The sequence below is a fragment of the Gambusia affinis genome, linkage group LG06, assembly GCF_019740435.1.
Source record: "Gambusia affinis linkage group LG06, SWU_Gaff_1.0, whole genome shotgun sequence".
Classification (NCBI taxonomy): domain Eukaryota; kingdom Metazoa; phylum Chordata; class Actinopteri; order Cyprinodontiformes; family Poeciliidae; genus Gambusia; species Gambusia affinis.
Genome location: NC_057873.1, coordinates 22293147 through 22315585, shown reverse-complemented (window position 1 = coordinate 22315585; position 22439 = coordinate 22293147). Strand labels below are relative to the sequence as shown.

The window sequence follows — 22439 nt, the reverse complement described above, 5'->3', positions numbered from 1 at the left end:
GTGTGTGCGTGTGTGTGTGTGTGTGTGTGTCTACGTTCAAACACGTGTGTGGAGAAGAGCCGTATATTTGTTCTCCGGGAAGTGCATGCCTGTCTGCGTTTGTGTATTTCTTGTGAGTGACATACTGTACATGTGTGAGGGTGTTATTTATGCTCCTCCTCGGCGTCTTTGAGTGTGTCGGCTCCAGATGTGTTGGGGTCAGAACTGGGCTGCCCTCCCTGTTTCAGAGGAGTCCAGGTGGAAGAACATGTAGGTCCGACTCTCCTAAGACCCAGAGACAGAGTGTGTGAGATCGCACTCTTTCTCCACACACACACACACACACCCCCGTCCACGCACACACACACACACCCACACACGCACACACGTGATCCATCTGCACTAAAATAAAAAAAAAACAACACACACAACAGGTGATCCAACTTATATATATATATAAAAAAAATTATTTGTTACAAGTAATCAACTTGAGTATTAAGTTGTCATGTTGAATAAAGCAAATAAATAAAGCAAATAAAGCAAGTTTGACTATTTGATTACATGTAACAAGTTAATTCATGTATTTTTTAAGTTGGAGCTTCATTTCAGTGTGAAAAGGATCGTTAATATTCACTCATCATTTACATCAACTTTGCAGATATTCATACCACTTACTTAAATTTGAGTACATTAAATATAGTTCATGTAATAATCCGATTAGTATTGCATAATCATAAAGTGGAAGGTAAAGCATATATGCAATTCAAAATCTGATTTGTGGTCCCTGTATATTTCCCTTTTTTTTTTTTTTTTTTTTGCAAAGAATCGCCCGCTCAGTCAGATAAGACAAAATAATCACTTGACTTTTAACGTCTCGCCACAAATTCTCAGTGGGATTTGCTAAAATCTTTGACTGGGAAACACAGTCTATGCTTCCCATTGTAGCTCTGTCCGCATGTTTAGGGTTGTTGTATTGCTGTGGGCGAACTCTCAAATCTGCCATCAGGTGTCATTTTTACTCTTTTTCTTGTCTCTGACGACGAAGAGTATCCCACAGCATGCTGCTGCCGCCACCATGTTTCACTTTGGCTTTTTGAGGTTTTCTTTTGCAGGAAGCTAAAAACTTCACTGTCCCTGTTTCTGACAAGAGCATCAGTTTTCATGTTGTCCATCTCACCTGCGTTGTAGAGAACTGGCCTCCCCACCCTAACTAAAGAAGGATTTTTTATTTTTTTTTCCAGCAGCATGACGCTGCCAGCACCGTGCTTCATCTGTTAGAATTGAAGGTTTAGCCATTCTCGCAGCGGCCAGAATCTCCTACAAATTAAAGACTAGCATGTTTAAATTGAGTTTTACAGGGAGATTGTATCAACTCATGAGGATTCAGGTCTAAATGTCATCAGGGAGGAGTACTGGGCGAGAAGAAGGAAGAAGAGCTCTTCTTGTTATCTGACCTCACTGTTTACTCAGATTCCTCTCATAGATAGCATCAGCAAATAAGCTGCGAGCATGTCGACGTGCTTTTAGACCAAAACTGACCTTTTGCCTCCCTACACACACACACAATATGCACACGCACACACACACACACACACACACACACGTGGACAATCCTACTGTTCTCTACATTCAGCTCAGTTATAAACACAAAGTATTTGTGTGTCTAAAGCAAAACAAAACCAGAGTTTAATGGAAGAACATAAACAAATGACTTGTATTTGGTTTTGTGAGCCTCTGTGGGAGTGTGAGTCTATTATCCCTGGTTCTCATGTTTTGTGTGTCGTTTGTGTTATAAGGAACAATGAAAAAAAGCTATTTTGCGCAGTCAAGAACTGTGAAAATAGTGGGGTTTTTTATGCAGTATTGAGTGATATACACCTTGTTTCAACACTAACTCTAGACTCTAATCATGGAGATTATTTAGTTCATATTAAACAAAACACAAACAACCACAGATTGAGCGTCAAAGATACCCAACTTCTCTTCAAACTCTGGACCCCCGTCTAAATATATTTTTCATTGCTGTTCATGACTGAGCAGTGCTGATCTTTATTAAAATATGTCATTTTAATGCAGATTGAAAGGAATTCCCTAATGTCAGTGACCGATTCAATCAAATACTGATCTCAGAACCAATACTTTTATCAAATTGTTGGACTTTTGCATTTATTTGAGTTCGTGCATTTGCCAGATGACCTTAAGTTTTAACATTCAGGCAGAGTCTGTAATGTAAAGGTTGATACATCCTCCAAAAGGACAGATTGTTCTCTCTTCCAGGCCTGCAAGGACAAAATGACCTAATTCAGTTCTCGCGGCCTTGGTCTGGGAGTTCTAGTGGTCTGTTCTTGACACATAATGTTGGCAGAAGTGTAGTGTTTGATAACTATTAGCTATAAAAATGTTGCAGTGGAAGATAAGAACTTCCCAGGAGTTTTGCATTTGAGCTCCTGTGAAGAAAGCGACACGGTTCTTGACTAAAATGCAAAATCTTCTTTCAGGGAGAAAATTTAAGACGGTTGTTTGTTTTGTGTTAACATCTTGGGTGTGTTGGTTGATTACATTAAGAACGACTGAGGAAGGATTTTGTGTGAATTTGTGTTCTGTTATGGGGAAACCTCTGGGATAACTGGGGTAACTTTTTGTGCAAAGAAGGATTCATTGTAAAACCAAGAAAAGAACGACCATGAGACTAGCGTTAGTCTTCAGTCAGAGGCTTCTTTAGGTGTTCTGTAAAACTGACTGCTGCGCACAGCCTCCGCCATCTACAATAACGCTCTAATTAGATGAGCTACAACCACATTTAGTTTCCCTTTGGAATCAATGAATCAATTTTAGATCTTGAATTGATTTTTAAATTTTGAAGAAAATCAATTTCTATGAGTTCCAACAAAATGTAGCTTCTTTTTGGGATTAATAGAGCATTTTTTGAAATTAAATGAATTGAACTGAATGTGGAAAGCTTGTAGAGACACACCCCAAAAGACAGACATGTACTTTCAATAAAAGGTTGTTCTACAATGCACTGACCCAGTGTGTCAATACTGCGGCAGTGCATTCATACGTTGGACATGAATGTACGCGACACGCTACAAAACCAAACGTTTCGAAAAGTGAAACGGCCAGTTCGAGGGTAGTTTTGAAAGTTAATTTTGTTGGTCTTTATTGCGTTCCTGCATCACTTCCTGCTTTACCAGGCAGCACACAAATGAAAGGAGCACCACTAAAGGCAGCCAAACGGAGCTGATGGATCATCCAGTGCACTAGGACTAGCTTCTAGTATCTGGTATGTGTATTAATTATGATGGATTTAACATAAAGAGTGCAATGACTATTTGATGAAGCACAAAACGGTTGCAAACACCGAGATTACCACGCAGGCATCAAGAGTCGTGCCTCTCGTTCATCTTCCGCCTCTCTAGTTCGTCTCTCTTCTCTTTGCTCTAGAAGAAAAGAGACAGTAGAGAGCAGACAAAGTCGGGTTACCCTGATAATTTAGGAGGACGGAAGCGTCCTGGACGGGCAGCATCCCTCCTCCTCCCGCAGCGAGAGTCCCATTGATGATTCACCGGGCCGCACGACGAAGGTTGGTGACCCCAATTTGAGTAAGGCATGAGGAGGAGGAGCGGGAGAAGACGATGGATGAAGAAGGGGGATAATGAGGAAGAGGGGACGCCAGTGCCTACGTCAGAGGCGCTCGCTAACAGGCCCATGTCCTTGTCTCTGTCACAAGTAAATCATGTCTTTTAGGAGGGAAGAACGAAAGAATAAGAGGAGAGGAAGGAGGAGGAGGAGAAAACAAGAAAAGCAAATATTGCAGTCTGCTGCAGCGAGGTGCTGCGATGGATGGTGGTAAGTTTTAAAGTGAAATAATTAGAAAGAGTAGTTTAGTTTCTGAGCCCAAAGTGGCAAAGATGATGAAAAAAGAAAAGGAGAACGAAGAACTCTTGAGCTCATAATATGTTTAAATGCTGCTTAAGTGTCATGATGTTCGGGTAGAGGTGGCGAGGAAGACGATGTGGACCCAGGGTGATGTGAAGAAATTCTGATTTTAATGGTGATGAAATTCAAAATACAGGCAGCGCAGATGAGCAGACACAAAATATAATCAGAGCTGGTAGCAACTGGAATAACTAAACCAAACGACAGACTTGACAAGACGAGACAAGATGAGGAACAAGGAACACAGGTGGGATTAAACACACAGGGAGACGATCAGGGGAAACAAGGAACAGCTGCACCAATCAAGGGGTAGACGGGACAACACAGAGACTCTACAGAACACAGAAACCTAAATAAACACACAGAAAACCCCAATCACTACATTAAGGCTTAGAATCGTAAATGTCATAGACATTTAGATGTTGGAGACAAAGTGATCCTCACCTCCAGCTCTCAAACATCTCACCGTTCAAACCCTTTCGTGGCCTACCAGCGTTTTCACTTCCTCCATCAGCCTCTTGAGACGTTTTGGATAACAGAGAGCTTTGGATAAAAGCCTCACAGCAACAGCACTGCGAACCCCCCGAGACCCCGAAACCCCCCAGAAAACTATTTACCTCCCAATATAAGAAATTATCTTATAGATTTCAGATCATCAAGTAAACTTTAATATGAGACAAACAAAAGCTTGAAGTGACACAAAATGCTCAAAGTGTTATATACATTTCAATTTTAACCAATCTATCTCATGAATAATCTCCACTGTGACGCGGAGATGTTCACCATTTGCTCTGGCTGACGGCTTGCAGCTGCTGGATTTGTCCCACCAGTGTGGACATCAGGCGTCCCTCGGCATCACAGACACTAATTAGTAGCATCTTCCTGTGTTTACTCCGGTGGGAAAGGGAGGGGACCCCGATGAGGTCCACAGACTCATAGATGAACAGAGATAACTTTAATCTCAGCCTAATTAGCACTTCCCCTCCCTTCTCCGCCTCCTCATATGTCTTCCTGTCTAGACATGAGAGACGCAGAAGTGTCCAGCTTCCCATACGATCCGGTGGCATCATCTTGATAACGTCCTCAGCTCTCATGTCCAGCTGGAGAGGCTGGATTAAAACGCCGGCTCTGCATTTGAGGAAGATTAAAAACCAGTTTCTATTGTGCATGCAGCTCGTCTCAATAAAGCCCAGTGTCTTTCTTGAAAATAAATTATCTAACGTCAGTTAAATTCAAAGAATAAAACTCATGCAATGTTTCCCTATGACATGCACAGTGATACATTTCAACCTTCAGTTTCTGTCCTTGATTTTTGTGGCTCTTTACTCACAAAAATCAAGTTTTCACTTTTGCCCACAAATTATGACTATAACAGAAGAGATAAATGCTTTTTAAAACATAAATGTTGTGTTATAAACAACACAGTTATGGCAAAGACTGCTGACTTGGCAGGTTTCCAGCAAACAGTTATGAATTCCCACCAGAAGGATGGTAATGGCTACCAAAGCTGGCTGTGTCCACCGAAAACAGAAAGTTGAATGGAGGGAAAAACTGTGCACAACACAACAGGAATAAAATGTAGTTTTGCGGGAACTGTGCAGCAGTTCAGAAGTATTAATGAACTTTGATTGTTTCGCTTTTTATTTCTTATTTGTATCTTTGTTTTTCATTGTCTCCTTTTATCTTATATAAAACAATTTGTTTTATAAAAAAATAAATATTATATAACATTAATCAATCAATTTTGATAGATTAATTGATTTCTCATGAACTGGGGCTCAAAGTGACTTGATGGTGGTTTGGCCCAGAGAAAAACGAGGCGATGCTATTGCTCAGTAGGCCAAAGTCCACATGACAGACTAAAAGTAAATTTTACGTTTAATTTGGAAATTAAGGGAAGACTGGAGAGGCACAGAAAAAAAAAAAGAAAAGTCATCAATAATGACAGAAATAGAAACATGAAAGGCTAAACATCCGCCTGTTTAGAGTTGCTTTTGATACCATGATAAATATAACATTGGTCAACATGTCATATTAGTTAATATGACATGTTGACCAATATGTGATGTGTAATGATGAGTTTCATGACGGCACTCGACAAAAAATAATGTTGGCTACTAGTTTCTCAATTAGTGACTGTATGTCTCTCTTGGTACTCCAGTGTCCTAGCACAAACCAGTACGTGACAGTAAGGGGTTTCTGTAAATTGTCCTTAGGTGTGTGTGTGTGTGTGTGTGTGTACCAGGTTTTTATATCCCAATGGGAACCTATTTCTGTCTACAATGAGAGGTTATGGGGTCCACTGCTCCTTGCGGGGACATTTTCTTGGTCCCCGTGAGTGAAATCATTGTTTTTGGGTTAGTGGTTAGGTCTGTGATGGTTAGGATTATGGGTAAGGGTTAGGCTGTGAAAATTAATGGAAGTAAACGTGACGTCCCTACAAGTAATGAAAACACGACTGTGTGTGTGGGTGTGTGTGTAGTTGTTTGTCTCTGTCTTGTCCTGTGATGGACCGGCGACTTGTGCTGACATGAATGACCTTGTTGATGATATTGTAATTAGCTGAGATGCGTCTGTATAAAGTCCTTTCAAACAATGAAACCTTAATTCAGTAACAGCCTACATTATAGTCCCAAAACCCAAATAAAATTAAATGTGTCATTTACTAATGTTCCAGCGCCTGCACCTCAGCAGGGTCCAGCTGGCATGATCCATTGCTGGCCTCTTTATCTCTCCTGACCACTTAGGTGTGGGAAGTGAGGCCGCCTGCTCTCACAGCGCCTGGCTTTCACAATCGCTGGAGCTCCTCCAGAAATTCCCCCCTCTCCTGAGACAACTCAAACAAATCCGGGGACAAAGAGTGACTCAGCCATTCCTTCTCCTGTCTGCCTTTCTGACTACTTGAACAACACCTCGAGAACAATGGTGGAGGAACGATCGCAGCACGAAACCGCACTTGCCTAGAAAACTTTCCCCCACGTCTTGCAGGTTGTACATTTATTGTGTTGCAGATGCACATCCAATACAGATCAGGGTGGATGTGCTTTCCTGCTTTATGCCCTGCAAGGTTAGAAAGTAGAATTTGTTTATTTTGCTGCTTTCTGCAATTATAATTTAGAAAACGATGTGGGTTTTAATTTGCAGCGACATTCTGCAGCTATGTTTCGACCGTTGATGAATCCAGATACTTGTGTTAGCGTCGACAGCTGACTTTCTAAATAAATACCATCCTTGGCCAATTAAATGACTCGCCTCGCAGTGTTTGCTTACGTGTGTAAGTTTAAAGTACAGGACTCGCATCTCTTGAACTTTTTTTTTTTTTTTCATTACAACCACACACTTCTGTGTGCTTTAACTTTCTACAGACGGATACTTTTGCCTGTTCATCTTTGCAACACAGCTCAAGCTCATTCAGCTTGACTGGAAAGCATCACATCGTTTTTCACATCCTGCCGCTGATTCTTAAACGAATTTCGGTCTGAACTTTAACTGGACCATTCTAACATAAATAAAGTTTGATCTAGACCTTTCCGTCGTATCATTAGCTGCATGTTCAAGGCTTCTGTCGTGCTCAAATGTGAACCTCCACCTTATTCTCTATTATTTATTTATTTATTTTTTGCAGTCTCTGATACATTTTCTTTCTTCTAAGCTCTCCCACAGCCTGACGCCATGTCATGCGGCGGCGTGGTGTAAGTGAACGTTTTCAGCCACGCATAAAGTTCAACATTTGTTCTCATCTGCAGGAGTCTCCCCTGTCCAGCCCTTTAAGTGGATCTCTTCATGCTAATGTTTAAGATCAGCCCGATGTGCCCTGATTGACTCAGAGGCAGACAGACATGAAAAAAAAAGAAGGTTCTGCAATAAAGCTGACGGTGTTACCTCATCACTGCAGCTCCATTAATTCCCCTTTGAGGACAAAGACGATGGATCATCCCAACAATTATGTAACTCTGGGCTGACGGTCACTCATAATGTCTAAGTTATAAGAAGCAAGAAATCTTGGCTGATTTTCTGAAGCTTTGAGTTAAACCATACAGAAAGAGGAATCTTTGATCATTCTGTTTTGAGTAACTTCTCAGCACTCCCCAAAGGTCTCACAGGTTTTACGTCCGGCGCCTGAGATGGACGTGGAAGAAGAAGCTTCCTTTTGTGTCTGTGAAACTATTTACAACTTGATTTGCTTTTATTTTTAATTATATCAGCTTTGGTCCTCCGTATGGCACAAGAAAAGGTATAAAAAGGAGACGAGGCAATGACACAAAAAACAAATGCTTGTTTAAGGATGAGACAAAACAAAATATATTCATTTTTTTTACAAAAACGTATAGAGCAGAAAAAGTACAAACAAACAAAAAAATTACATTTCTGCTTTTATTTTTAATTATGTCAGTTTTGGTCCTCCATCCCAATAGACCCCATTTCAGTTTTAAGGCAAAGGCCTTTAGATTTTAATTTTTTAAATCTATGAGTTCCTAAACTCATGGACTCTAACAAAGTTCCCTGGACCTTTGGAAAATGAACAGGTCTGTAGCATCACATATCCTCTTCCAAACATACCAGCAGGCACGAGGTGTTTCTCCATATTTTCATTCTAATTCCACATACAGCACCAGAAGTTCTTAGGAGTTCATATATTTACGTTTGTGATGGTAGAGGAGACAATGCAGTTTTTCTGGTGTCATTCTATTACGTGAAGACATAATAGGAGCATCACTCCTCACTAATATTTTTGTATGCTTTACCAACTCACCCGTGACTGGAAAAGACGAGAAACAACTGCACTGTAACCCATGAGACGTTCATCGATCTTTACATCTCATTTGTGACAATGCTGATGTTGCCGTACAGCTGCAGGGATCAGCTACAAATAAGGACTGGATGTAAAACATTGTCGTTTTTAAACCAACCTGGAGGAACAAGACGCTTTACCTGCAGATATTATCTGCTGACCGCGTCAATTCCCCGCTGCGAATTCTCATGTTCATAAATTTACGAAGGGCCTTTTGTTCTCCTGAAGTGCCAGAATATTTGTTTATCTGTTACACTTTGTGTGAGCAGAAGACAAATTATACATGGCGACCTTAGATAATGCTTGTTCCGATAAATGAACAAACGCTACCGAGTGAATTAACCTCTCCTTTCTTTTCAGTAATGAAAAACGCTAAAAATAAACACTCATGAAGTCACTGGCTTATTATTTTTGTCTGCTGGCACCAGAGCGGGGCAAATCGGTGATTAAGTGTTTTTTTGAGAGTTATCAGACACTTGCCAGGAAGTGAGAGAGGGTCACAAACAGGAAGCAGAGGAATGTGCTTCCTGTTGGCCGGTGGTTCTCTACAGGGCAGATTCCATGTACCATCATGACTGACGCACTGATACAACAGTGCGAACACACACACACACAAGAACAAACACACATTCATAGAAGGAGGCAGGAATGTTTTTCCACCGAAATCAGGGAGAAGCAGACTGTCAGGAAAGGCAAACAGTAAGAGAAGATAACATTGAGACAGTGTGTCCATGTGCAAGGCTGCAAGTGAGGGAGCAAAACTTTCAGCTTTAGAAAGAACTCTAAACTTGTTCTTACTAAACTATTTTGTTCTCCTGCTTTGTCTTTGGTTGTGTGAGGCAGGCGACAACAACCTATCTATTACTGACCGACAGGGGGCCCTCCACAATTTATTTATTTATTTTTTGTTAATAGAAATAATAATTTAAAAAATCACTTTCAAATACAAAGTTCATCATATTGTATTTTCGAAGATTGTTTTGTCAGGGGGCCCCAAGATTCCTGGCGGCGCCCCCGATAACTGGTCTTTAAACCGAGACTTTCCAATAAAGGTTTTATAAAAATAATCCACAATCAAATAAATAAACGTAATGTTTTATTGTGGCTTAACAGTTTCATAGAAATGCTAACATTTATAAGCACTGTTAAACAAATTTATATACCAAATTTTCTGTCAATGCTTCATGTTTTAGCTAAATATATGGATCTAAAATGTAAAATGAATGTTTCTATTTTATCAGAAAAGTTTCAAGATGTATCTAGAAACTCTTTCCGGAGTTCATATATAAATAATTTATCCTATTGCCCTCAAATAGACTTGATCAATATTTCTTCAGGCTTTCTAAATATTGCTTCTTTTTTGATGCCTTTTTTTGTTTTATTTTTTCCCCACTAATTTCCAGCCTTTTGTGGAGTCTGTGGACAATATAAACACATCCGTCTAATAAGGTATGTAGAGAAAGTTAGACATTCTCTACAAGCAAACGAATGGCATAGGAAAACCACGGCTTCAGAAAACTACATCGGAAATGCAGCTGATGAAATTGGCATATTAGCCGCGACTGACAGGGAAAATGTTGACAGGATTGCAGGGCCCCCATTTCAGTAACAACACAATGCATTACTGACAAAGTCTCGTGGTGGGAGGACAAACCAAACCAGTACCACCATCTTATTATTCTGAATTTAACTTGGTAAGTGCAGTTTAACTTGCATGGTTTCTACCCAGATTAAATGGATGAGAACTGTTGCATCAATTTTAATGGTTTCATACCAACAGTTTGTTTTTGTCGGTGTGAGTTTAGGAGCTGGTTTATGGTTTATGCTGAAATGATTCATAGGTCATAGTAAAGTGGCTTGAGTCGCACACAAAACATACAGGAGCTGGGGTTAATTAAAAACTCCCAGTGCCTGGGGGGTTTTAAAGTAACATTAGATTACTTACAAAGAAAGGTTTTTGATCGATAGTTGTTCAAAGATTGAAATGCAGCCTGACCCAGTGCATACAAATTACACCACAGTGTGTCCTGCACGTGCCGTGTTGATGTTCATGTTTTGAGGACAAAGTGGAGATCAGACTGAGAACCGAAGGGGTTTCAGGGCAGCTGATCACAAAGCTGCTCTGTATATAAAATTATCATTGTTTGTCCTTGAGGGCTTCCTGATTGAATCACATGGGCTCGATGACGTCATGAGAGGTTTAAGTCATATTTGGGATTAGGGAGGGTGAGAGGGAGAATGAGATGATGATGATGATGATGGTGCAGGGGTAGACGGGGGTGTGTGGGGAGAGGGGGAGGCGGGGGGTTCGAGCGAATGAGTCACTGCTTTACTGATGACTGTCTCCACTGAGTGGTCAGATAATTCAGGTACAAAAAGAGACACAGACACAACACGACCGCCTAATGGTACTCAAATAAAATGACTTATTGGGAACTCGCAAAATACACCTTTTAAGAAGATTAAACAGTATATACCCTCCTTCTGTCCCCCCGCCTACTCTGCTGCTGCTCCCTCGAAAAGGGGCTGGTGAGAAACAATGATGAATCCAGTTGTTCTAAAATGAATTCATGAACGGGGATTTGAATAATTGATATCTTCTCTGCTGTCATTAAGTGGTCCCCGTGTGACATTTAACAAAAACGATCTGATCCATTTAAGAGCTGTTTATCCTTGACTTGAATTAATGTCCCACTCTGTAAAAAGCCTCCAGTCTGTGCCTTACCGCTTCGGTTACCGCATGCCCTGCTTTAATGGTCGGACTGCTGGACATGGCTGCCAAAAATCGCAAACACTTTTGATACCAACACAAATTTTTTTCAAAGTGACTAAACTAAAATGGTCATTGTTTTTCGTAAAACAAAATGCAAAAGCTGCATGTCAAGCAAATAAATCGGGATGTATTTGCTTGTAGGAGATTGCATGATCCAATCTTAAGAAGTAATGGCCTCAATCATGCCTGGAGTCATTTTGCATAGAGAGGACTTCATGGTCAACAAGGCGTCTCTAAAACACTCAGGCTCCAGACCTGCAAAAACAAACTTTGATCATCAACCCTCCACTGTTTGCATTTGTTTTTTTGCCAATCATAGAGCTGCGCAACATATCCTGACATATTTCCACCTTGGTCTGATCTTTCCAAGTGACATGTCTATAGGATTTCTATGCTTCTTTCAGACAAATATTTGAAAACCCTAGTCTTGCCACTATAAACGTTTAAGAGAGAAAATGAGCTACTATCAGGTATCTAGCCATAACTTGCAACACTAAACATGCCGAGACAAATGGAGCCTGAGGCTCAACTCTTTTAGGTTTTGTAATTTCTCGGGACATTGCACGGTTTCATCTTGCTGGCACGTCTACTCCTGGGAAAATCGACAACCGGCTTAAATATTTTTGATTGTACAAACTGCATCATCAACACCGTAGGTGGGAAGAACTTAAATAGTTCAGAGGTTGCCTCATAATCTTTCCCACATTGATAGTTATAATTACTTCCCAAAAACCGATGCTCATCTCTTCCCTCCTTTTATTGTATTCACATTGTATGCCCATATCTGCTGATAATCATTTAACTAGGAGTATTTTGTGTTGCTTTAACTCCAACAGGAACTACCAGGCTGTACTAAAATCTTCCATGCATAGTTGATCTGCTTTACTTTCAAGTTTGTCACTGATGTTAGAGTGAGTACTTTTTATTTAAACGTAAATAATACATCAGTTTGCATGTCAGTTCAGTCTAGAATAACTAATGTGAATAAATTATTTCTATATTTTCTAACAGGTTATCACATACAAATGTCATAATGTAGTCTGAGATGTTTAAAGTTGCTTGCATGACAGGGAAACTACATAATGCTTATTAAACAACAAGCTTTCTGTTAGAAAAGAAATTAGCTGAGGTTTTGTTTGTATGCAGTCATTTTTATTTCGCTTTTCTCAAAATGTAACGTATTCAAAACCACATTTGAACAAAATTATGTTTCAACATGGTACAAAAATGGGTAAATACAAAGAACATGAATGTAGAAAATGTGAGAAATAGAAACAAAGAAACACTTGTTGCACGTCAGAAGATGATGGAAATGTGGCCATTTAGGCGAGATGTTGTTAATATCAGGCAGCATGTCAGGAAGCAGATGACAACTGAAGGACTGAGAATCAAACTGTGAATAAAACTGCAATACTATAAAACTCCCAGCAGACAGCATCAAGTTCAGCACTTGGTTTCTGATCTAAAGGTATAAAAATACCTTTCATGACAAATCAATGGCTCCCTCTTGTGGTGGCACGTAAACAGTTACTTTTGTAAAGATATTGTGCAACAATATCATCCTGAAGTGAGAAGACCATCGGCAAGATCAAACATGGGATTCGGGCCCAAAGTGTCATACATCAAATGTAAATGAAATGACATCCTGACTTCTGATGAGGGCCTCTTTTTGCACCCCGATGGGAGTGTGCAGGTCGGACACCTGAAAGTTCAGCACGTCGATGTCCGACGCCCCAAACGTGGCCTCGACGTTCACCTTCTCGTGCATGTGAAACCGAACCTTCTTGTTGGACATGGCGAGCAGACAGCGCAGGAAGCGCTCTCTCAGCACCGAACGTGCGTGCTGCTCCTCCTGCAGCTGCTGGGGGTCCGACTCCGCCGCGGCTGAAGTGGGGATGGACGTGCGGCACAGGGCGATGAAGCGAGGAGAGTTCGGGTCGAACCCACGGCTGTTTGGGTCAGGACCTTTTGGTAGACGAAGCACAGGCACTGGTGTGGCCATGTTGAGACTCTGAAAAAAAAAAAAGAAAAAAAAAAAAAAAGTTATTATTAAAGCGATTCTGTAACAATGATTTTCATTTTGCTTGAAGGTGATTTTTCATCCACAGGAATGCTCACGGCTAAACAAGTTTGCTTTTCTAAATATACTGATAGAAAGTTGACAAACATGGCTACCTACAGCCTTGAAGCAAAGCGCTTTTACAAGTTTGGTGGAGATTCACGAGGAGTGGACCGAGGCTGAATCCAGTGTTTCATGAATCACTACACCTTGATATAACCAGGACATGGGCCACAACTGTTGCCGTCTTTGCTTTAGGTCTTCAACTGGACAAAACATCAGAAGGGTTAAAGTGGGCTACGAGGGAAAGGCCTTGCAAACTATCTTAACATAAAGCCAATAGATAATTTAAGGAGTCAAGAGAATGATGAGACACTAACATAGAGCAGGTTCAGGCCTCTATTAAAGCAACCTGGGCCTCCAATGTACATCAGCACAGCTACATATGCCTCAGCAGTGATGCAGTATTTTATCAACAGGTGTGTCAACTACATATTGAGAACATGTTGTATAAAGTGCATAGCTAATCAGACACTTAATCTTTATTAACACCCAAATCCATGGTTACAGACATGAAAAAATAAACATAAAACCATTGTGATCATATACAAATGGTTATAAAAGCAATGTAATTTTAGATTGACTACATAGCCAATCATAGCTGGTGTCCTGCAACTTTTAGATGTGCCTCTGCTGCACCACCTGAATAGAATAATTAGGTCATTAAGGCTCTGGAGAACTGATCTACACAAGGAGGAGGTAATTAAGCCGTTTCATTCCAGTGTTTTGTACTCGTGGCATAAAAACTGCAGGACACTGACCATTGAAGACTGGAGTTTGAGACCTGTCCTCTAAATGGTGGTGGGAAATGTGCCCATACACAAGTGTAACTGATAGCGCTAAGACCCGCCTCCTGACTCTGATTGGTTGTTTCTGACCAGGAGGGGCAAGTTTTTGCAGAATTATGAGGTAAAGGGATTCTCTTGTCATACAGTGACATGAGAGAACTATGTTAAAACTGTAACATAGCTATAGTTTTAACAAAAAAAAAAAAGTATTACAAAATCTACTGCGTGCAGCTTCAAACAACAGCATGTTTACTGTAATTTAACTTACTACCAGTGGTGTTCGACTAAATGGAGTTTACAACATTGTCTGTTTTTATCATCTTCAAAAATAATTTCTAGAAAGCAGAGGAACATTTAGCCTTTCATCCTGCGTGCATCTACAAAACAAAATAAAACGTAATAGCAAAATACCTTATATTATATTACACCCCATATTCAGTACAGATAATAAGGAGCTGCTGTATGCCAACACTAAACCAACACTGTATGCACGCTGTCACTGTACATTCATCCGGTGCCACAGGCTACCAGCTGCATGGACATCAACATAAAAATTAAATAGCACTGGAGATTATATTCCACACTGTCTAACACCAAAGTGAGCAGAAATACTGCTTCCCCATTTAATCTGCATATTACGTTGTGTCGCCGTAAAAGAAAATCCTCACAATATATCTGGAAAAATCCTTTAATTTATCAAACAAGCAACAAAATAATAATAATAATAATAATGGCAAAAGAGCTGTTTCAAATCTGTGAGCTTTCAAACATAGCAAATCTTTTAGTTTTTGCTAACTTTACAAGTTAACATGTAGCTTTATATTCTAACTCATTACTGGGAAACATTTTGAACAACAAACCCACTAAATTAAATTTAGTTTCGGGTAATACTCATAGAAGGTTTGTGAAGCTGAAACTGAAACTTTAGCACATTGTAAGTATGTTATTTATTGTACTTACTGACAGCTTCCTCCTGTTAGCAACGTTAGCAGTTGCTAACAGACAAGATTTATAGTAGGTTGTCTTCTTCCTTCCCTTGATCCAAGCAGGCAAACGAAGTGATGGTGTACTGCTGCCCCCATCAGTTCAGATAATGTCATTGCCTAAATCCTCTTATTTAATCCAGATTTCGTGAGAAAATGTAACTTTTTAAATTAGTTTCTGCTTCGTCTCTGTGATTAAAATAAGTTCAGAATAAAAAAAGATGATCACACCTGAATATGGTATTTAAATACTTTACTCTTTTAAAAACCATGGAATCTGTTGATGAAATGTTGATGTTGTCCCCATCAACATTTGCCTTCTCAATGTTTTCTCATTGGGGCTTTTGCACATTTTGTTCTGCCTGCGTTTTGCAAATATGCTTATTTTTCTACCACATTTAGTGGCAATTTTAACATAAAATGACTGTTATATCAAAGGTGTTACCTTTAAATTTTGGCATGAACACATTTTTCCAGAGCAGATGGCCGAGTAACATCTGTCCAAACTGATTACCATCATGTGTTTATATCCTTGAAGATGGTTTGTCATCTGTGTATTCCCCGCAATACTAAATGATCTGGATGATTCTGCGACCACAACTACTAATTTTGAGTATTGTTAGGATTGTTTCTGCAATGTTTAGCTGTAGATTTTTAATTGGTTAGTGTCTCAAGAGAAACCAAGCAGTCACTGGTTTCTGTATACATCAATCAAAACCGATGTCACTAAATGTTATTTATTGTTATCAAAATTTATGCCCGTAATTTGGTGGTGGACCTATATATTGTCAGACTGTTTTGCTTTTGTCTCCAATATTTATATTTATATTTATATTTATATTGTATTTTATTTATTCTGGAGTAACCTCATTGGAACCTCAAAACATTGTCCTGAGCCGTATGCAACAAAACTTCGTTATGTATATACCCCTGTGCATACAAAATGACAATAAAGTCAGTCTAAGTCTAAGTCTAATTTCAAGTTACCACAGACTCACAGTCTGGGTGCAAGGAAGTCAGTTGTATTCCTGTTAGTATGTCTAGCAGGATTCAGATGTCTTGTGATGGACACAGTCACTGTCAGCACATTAGATTTTTACGTACATACTGTATATGCATGCTGATTTGACACTTCCTCGAGCTGTTGCCGAACATAAGATAAGATTTAAATTGTTCCTGTTTCTTTCTTCATAGCTGACTATTATCTAAATACTTATACACGCCATCTTATGGTATTTTTCAGCTTTGGTGTTAAGCAGTTATTGTCTCTTTCCAAAATACTGTTCTGGAAAAAATTAAGAGGCCACTGTAAAATGATCAGTTTATCTGATTTTACTTTTATAGCTATATGTTTGAGTAAGACGAACATTGTTCTTTTATTCTATAAACTACTGATAACATGTCTTTGAAATTTCAAGCAAAGATTTAGTATTTATTAGCAGAAAATGAGAAACGGTCAAAAAAATAATTAAAAAGACGCAGTGCTCTCAGACCTTAAATAATGCAAAGGAAACAGATTCATATTCATTTAGAAACAACAACACTAATGTTTTAACTCAGGAAGAGATCAGAAATCAATATTTGGTGGAATAATCAGGAGGTTTTCAGTGGGATTCAGTGCAGTGGTCTGTATTTCAACAGAACAAAGTAGCATAATCGAATAGTTGTTTGCAAATACAATCCACCTCACGGTTTTCGTTCTGTTAATTGTTACAAGAAATAATTATTGTGATCTTTACTAAATGTTTTTTGTCTTCTCCACACCATATATTGGTGTGGCTAACTTTATATCCTTGATTATATCCTTGACAAAAAAAAGCCTAACTTTTTTTGGGCCCAGCACGTTCATGTAATACACAAGCACACCAGCAGAGGGAAACATTTCAGAAATAATTGACAACTGAAACTACAGCAGTGAGTCTAGATTTGGGAGCAAATAAAGCCAATAAGTCAAATCTATATTCACTGGTACATTCAGGGGTGCTGCCAGGAATCTTGGGCCCCATGACAAAAAATTTAATTGGGCCCCCCTTTCGCAGATACTGTTACAGTTTCTTACATCCATCTGACCCATTAAAAGAGCCACAATTTTAAAGGTCTGCGATTGCCTTGCTTTCTTTGGTTCAATTCTGATACTGGCACAATATCCACTGCCAGTGAATTTTACATAAAACAGTCCACATAAAATACAGAAAATGGGTTGCTTAATTTTTTTTTATTATTAGTATTAGCTTATTGAAAGGTCTCTCCCCCCAGCAACAGTCACAGGCAATGTGCAAAATATACATAAAACAAATCAGACTTCTAAAAAAATGCTATGCAGTTGCATTTTGTTCACGGTGCAGTATATAACTTTAATAAAAAATATGTTTTCTCCATATTTGTTAAAGCTGTCATCATGTCATGACAGTTTGTTATGAGACAGATAATCTATGAAAAGATCAATCTTCTCCCTGAGCTGCTACTGCTGGCTAAATTAATGCAACATTCCGACCAAAACAACCAATCAGAACCAGGAGGAGGGTCTTAGTGCTGTCAATCAACCTCATTCACTTCTAGATGGGGCTAATGCAAGATTTTATAAAGACTCTTTGAATTTCTGAGTAATAAATACATAGTTTTTGTTGTGTAATTGTAAAGAGAGTATAAAGACAGGAAAAATCCCTGGATGATGCTAACTAGCTTGTCACTGAACATAGTGTTTCTCACCTTTTATGCTGGGACGGGGAAGGAGGGATTATGCTGGTATCGGGGTTAGTGCTGCTGCTGACTGACCCGTCTGTTAAGTGTGGTAAGAGGTACAGGGATAAGTTAAATATATACATATGATGTTAAAATCTTTCCTTCATTCATTAAATGCCAGTGAAATGGAGGCAAACAGTAGTCTGTAGCCAAGCTAAATATATAAATGGTTGATAATCTCAGTCTACTCACCTCTCTTGTAAACAAACTGGGTTATATATTTACACTTTTGGCTTTCTCTCTCTCTTTTTGAAAACCTGACGTTATTATTTTTCTTGGTTATTTTTCAGAACAGTAGCAGCCACAGCCACTCTTGTCTTGAACTGCCTGCTGCTGAACGCCGTCAAGCAAGAACGAACCATTTCAGGTAGAGATACAGGGGGTTCAGTGAAAATATAGATGTGTGAATTTTGGTCTGGCAGGGGGTAACATTTAATTTTTATTGATAAAACTATTTTTAAAACACTATATAGTTTATTTTGTAATTGACAGGGACCACAATTTTTTTATATTTCAATAAGAAAAATAAACCTTTTTTTTTTTTTTTTTGTGAGAGGGCCCCCTGTCGGTCAATGGCCTTTGGAATTGTCCTAACCTTTCCCCCCTATGGTACCCTTGGGTACGTTTTATATTTTTAACCAACATTTCCATTTACTAAAAGAAAGCACAAATGACTCACTTCGAAAACAAACGACATATCAACAGAGATCAGGAAAAAGCAACAAACCAAAGTAGAGCTACCATGGAAACCACAACCAAAACCTTCTGGTAGCTAAATGGGGTACAGGGTGTTTGCAGTATGTAGAGATTTGTTTCTGACATTTTTATTTTTTTTTCTAGGGCCACGTAATCCTCAGGAGGGTGATAGTGTTAATGCTAAACATGCAAATATTTCAAGAATTTTTTAATGATAAGAAGAATGTCGCAGGTTGTAAATCACTTGGATTTAAATAGGTTAAGACTTAAATAATCTTAAATTTCATTAATTAAAAAACAGTCATTGTGAGGTAATCACAACAGTTTTCTCCCACGGTGCTCAATGTCCTTTATGCAATTCAGAGAAGTCATTACCACAGCTGGTCAAGTTAACTTAAAATCAAGTTAAAAATATTTGCAAGCCAAAACATATAATAAAGCAACAACACCAACAAAAGCCTCAACAATATCCTAAGCATGCCATAATTTAATTGAACAAATAAAGTACTCAGACTTTTAGTAGGAAGAGGATGGATAAGTCATTTTAGACACAAAACTGCACAACCACAGTGCTACCAAATGCGCAGCCCTCTCAAATTGAGCCAAATTATTCTAGTTAATTAAATGTAGATTTGGGTTCACCCAAGTCTGCTTTTGAGTCAAAGTCTCTACATAGACACAACAGTTCTTGTGCCGACAGGCCAAACATGTGTCATACTTCAATTGTAGCCTGGAGCTGCAGAAAAACAGCCTGACTCAGTCATGCTGATGCAACTTGATTTTCAGTGAGAACTCACTGAAATTGACCATTGTATTTGGAAGATATAAAAACAAATATTATGTAGCTTGTAAATCAGCCTGAGCTATTTATTTGTGCTCCACAGTAGGAGGTTCAGTGCTGGAAACTGAATTTTTTGGTTTGGTTTTAATCAAAACATTACTCATCATTTATTTCAACGCTGGATTGTTTGTTTTCATGAGAAATTAAGTGGTGCAGCTTATCTTTTTAAAACTTTGAGTGATTGAGCAACATCCAGCTTGTTACACTGGTTCTCATCTTCAGGCCTTAAGAAAACGATAAAAACTTGTTTTGGCAGTGAAGTATGAAAGTATTTTGTTGCCAATCCACTCCCTTCTCAAAACAGCATTTCAGGCTCTAAATAAAGGGCTTGAGTTTATGAGTAACATTTAAAATATAATATTATTTGTAATAATTTACCCTTCAGTTAAAAAGCATGGATGTTGCAGTGTCTGACGTTTTCACAACTTGATATTTACATGGTATTTTGTCACAATGTGGGGGCGACTGCGGCTCTGTGGGCAGAGAAGTCATCTTGTGACTGGAAGGTTGTAGGTTCAATTTCAGCTTCCTCTTGCCACTTCCCTACGAGTCGTGATCCCAGCATTGCGGGGTCTTTTAACATGTCGACTGAGTTGGAAATTTGCAGGACACACTCACTTTTGAAAGCATATTGCAATTACAGTGTATTTTTCCTAAGGATGGTACTGTAACACAACTTAAAAATTATTAAACACTAGTACCACATCACAAACCTTCCAAAATATTTGCAGACATTTCTAGGCTCATAATGTGGATGAATTGCACAAAACATCATTAGAAGAAACCCTTTTCCTGATTGTTAAATTTTTATTAATATATAACCTCATAACTATGCCATGAAAAGTTCTGAGGTCATGAAAACATGAAAGAGAGTTTGCAAAAACTTTGAGTGTGTCTCAGGCAGAACATTTCTAAAATTCCCTACTTACAATGCACCGCCTATTTCCCAAAGCTCTGCCTTGGAGCTTTAGTCCTCAAAAAGCTCCACCAGACTAGCAGCAGCAGTAGTTATACACCTGGTGGAAGTCTTACAAAACAAAATACGATGCTCATGAGAGCAACTCTAAGCAGCTTCAGAATGATTTTTGCGATGATGTGCTGAAGAGGATGTTTCAGAAAGGGGAGGACGTTCTTAAAAAGACAGAGGCCAATTTCAAGGTGTCAGATAAATCCATAATGTGAAGTCAAATTTGTTTTTGACACATACGACATTTAAATATCGACTGGAGATAAAATACATTATAGTGCCCATTTAAAAGAAGGACAAAAATGTATGAAAACTTTTGAAAGGCACAACAGATTAGATTGAGACTTTCTTCAGATGTGAATGTGCTGATGGTTGTGTGTGTTTCTTGTGTTGACCCTAAGATGAAGTATAGGGTTTTCCCATGTTTGGAAGCTGGACAGTCCTCAACCATGATTTGTACTTTGTCAAAACAAAATATCATTTACAAAATAAAAATCAAAAAAGGGCTCAAGAGATTCACTAGTGTTGCATCTCTGATAAGCATAATTAAGAAAAGACTTTAATAAATAAATTCTTTAGTCACATTATTACCAACAGGTCAAATGTTTTCCCACTTTTTTCTTTTGTGAAGGCTTGGCGGGCTTTTAATCCTAACCCTTTGATATCGCCAGGATCTCATGGATTCTGGTGTAATTAAGAGGTTTTGACTTCCTTGCTGGGCTACTGGCCAGGTTGAAGGGTATTGGCTTCACAGTTTATGGCTTTCAACCACACTAAAATAGAACAGAGTGCTGTACAGGAGATGCCAGGAAGCACACGTAGCTGAGTGCTTCAGCATGTTGAGGTTGGACTTCTTCCCAGGGAACTTGTGTTTGACTGCTGAGTCACTCCACCAGAGATGGAAAGAAGGAGTCCCTCCCTTGGCAGGAACAGCGGCGAGAAATATTTGAAATAACTTCAGTTGGAGGCACATGCAGGCCATGTTATCTCTTTTGAAATGCAGATGTTGAATGACGTTGTGTGTAAAACACTTGGGAGGAGAGGCAGTTTTTTCAGAAACTATTCAACAGCGGTCATGGTTGTGCTGAAACTGCTGTGGTGTTTCATTCCACTGGAAATAACACCTCAGTGGCTGAGGGCAGTAGGTTTTGTCAGTATTATGTCCATCACGTGTAACCCTTCTTTGCTTGTCCCAGATCCAATAGGCTGACTTTACGACAGACGCATTCAGGTTCATTGTATTTATTCTTAATAAAATAGGAAAATCAAATTGGTGGTGTTGAGGAAAAATGATTATTTTTAGTGCTTAACACAGTTAATCTTACGCCATGTGTAAAAGGTATATTGAGCATTCTTATTTTGAACAAATTTCTTAATGTTGAACAGGTTTCTGGTGAGTATTCAAAGTACAAGAACCAAATGCAGATCAAAAGGGATCTCTCGAGGAAGCTCCTGCTGTGTTATCAGAGGTCAGGAGGCCATAAAATTAGCATCTCCTGGAAGGCAGTAACATTTGAGCTTTTTGGTTCACAGAAGGTCAAAAGTTTGCCAGAACCAATATCTGGGATGGTATAAAACTAATTACAACATAAAATGTTAAAACCACTAACATTTAATTTCTAAAACATTTTTCTAAGTACTAATAGCAGGTTTTTAACTAGAAGGGTATTATCTAATTTTTGAACTACTAGTTTAGTAAATGATGAATGTATTTGAAAATTATACTATCTGGGACAATATCAGAATCAAATGGAAACTGTTTGAATGAAAATGTTTTGTTAGAAAATTGCTCAGGACTTGTGCTAAATGGGGTTTTGGAA

General features: G+C 38.9%; 1 protein-coding gene across 5 annotated transcripts in view; it reads right to left on the bottom strand.

Annotated features, from left to right (window-relative positions):
* Positions 1 to 12600: 12600 nt before the first annotated feature.
* gemin7 (gem (nuclear organelle) associated protein 7) overlaps positions 12601 to 22439 on the bottom strand; it is a 42521-nt gene continuing 32682 nt past the window's right edge. The window contains exons 2-3 of one of the 5 annotated variants that reach the window (XM_044120707.1): positions 18083 to 18152; positions 12601 to 13494 (exon numbers count right to left, since the gene is read on the bottom strand). In XM_044120707.1, coding sequence (XP_043976642.1) covers positions 13099 to 13485 — 387 coding nt within the window. In that variant the 5' untranslated portion in view covers positions 13486 to 13494; positions 18083 to 18152 and the 3' untranslated portion in view covers positions 12601 to 13098. Of the gene's footprint in view, positions 13495 to 13658; positions 13815 to 15350; positions 15431 to 18082; positions 18153 to 22439 lie in introns of those variants that run through there. The other 4 variants (XM_044120703.1, XM_044120704.1, XM_044120706.1 and 1 more) reach the window with 4 other exon arrangements.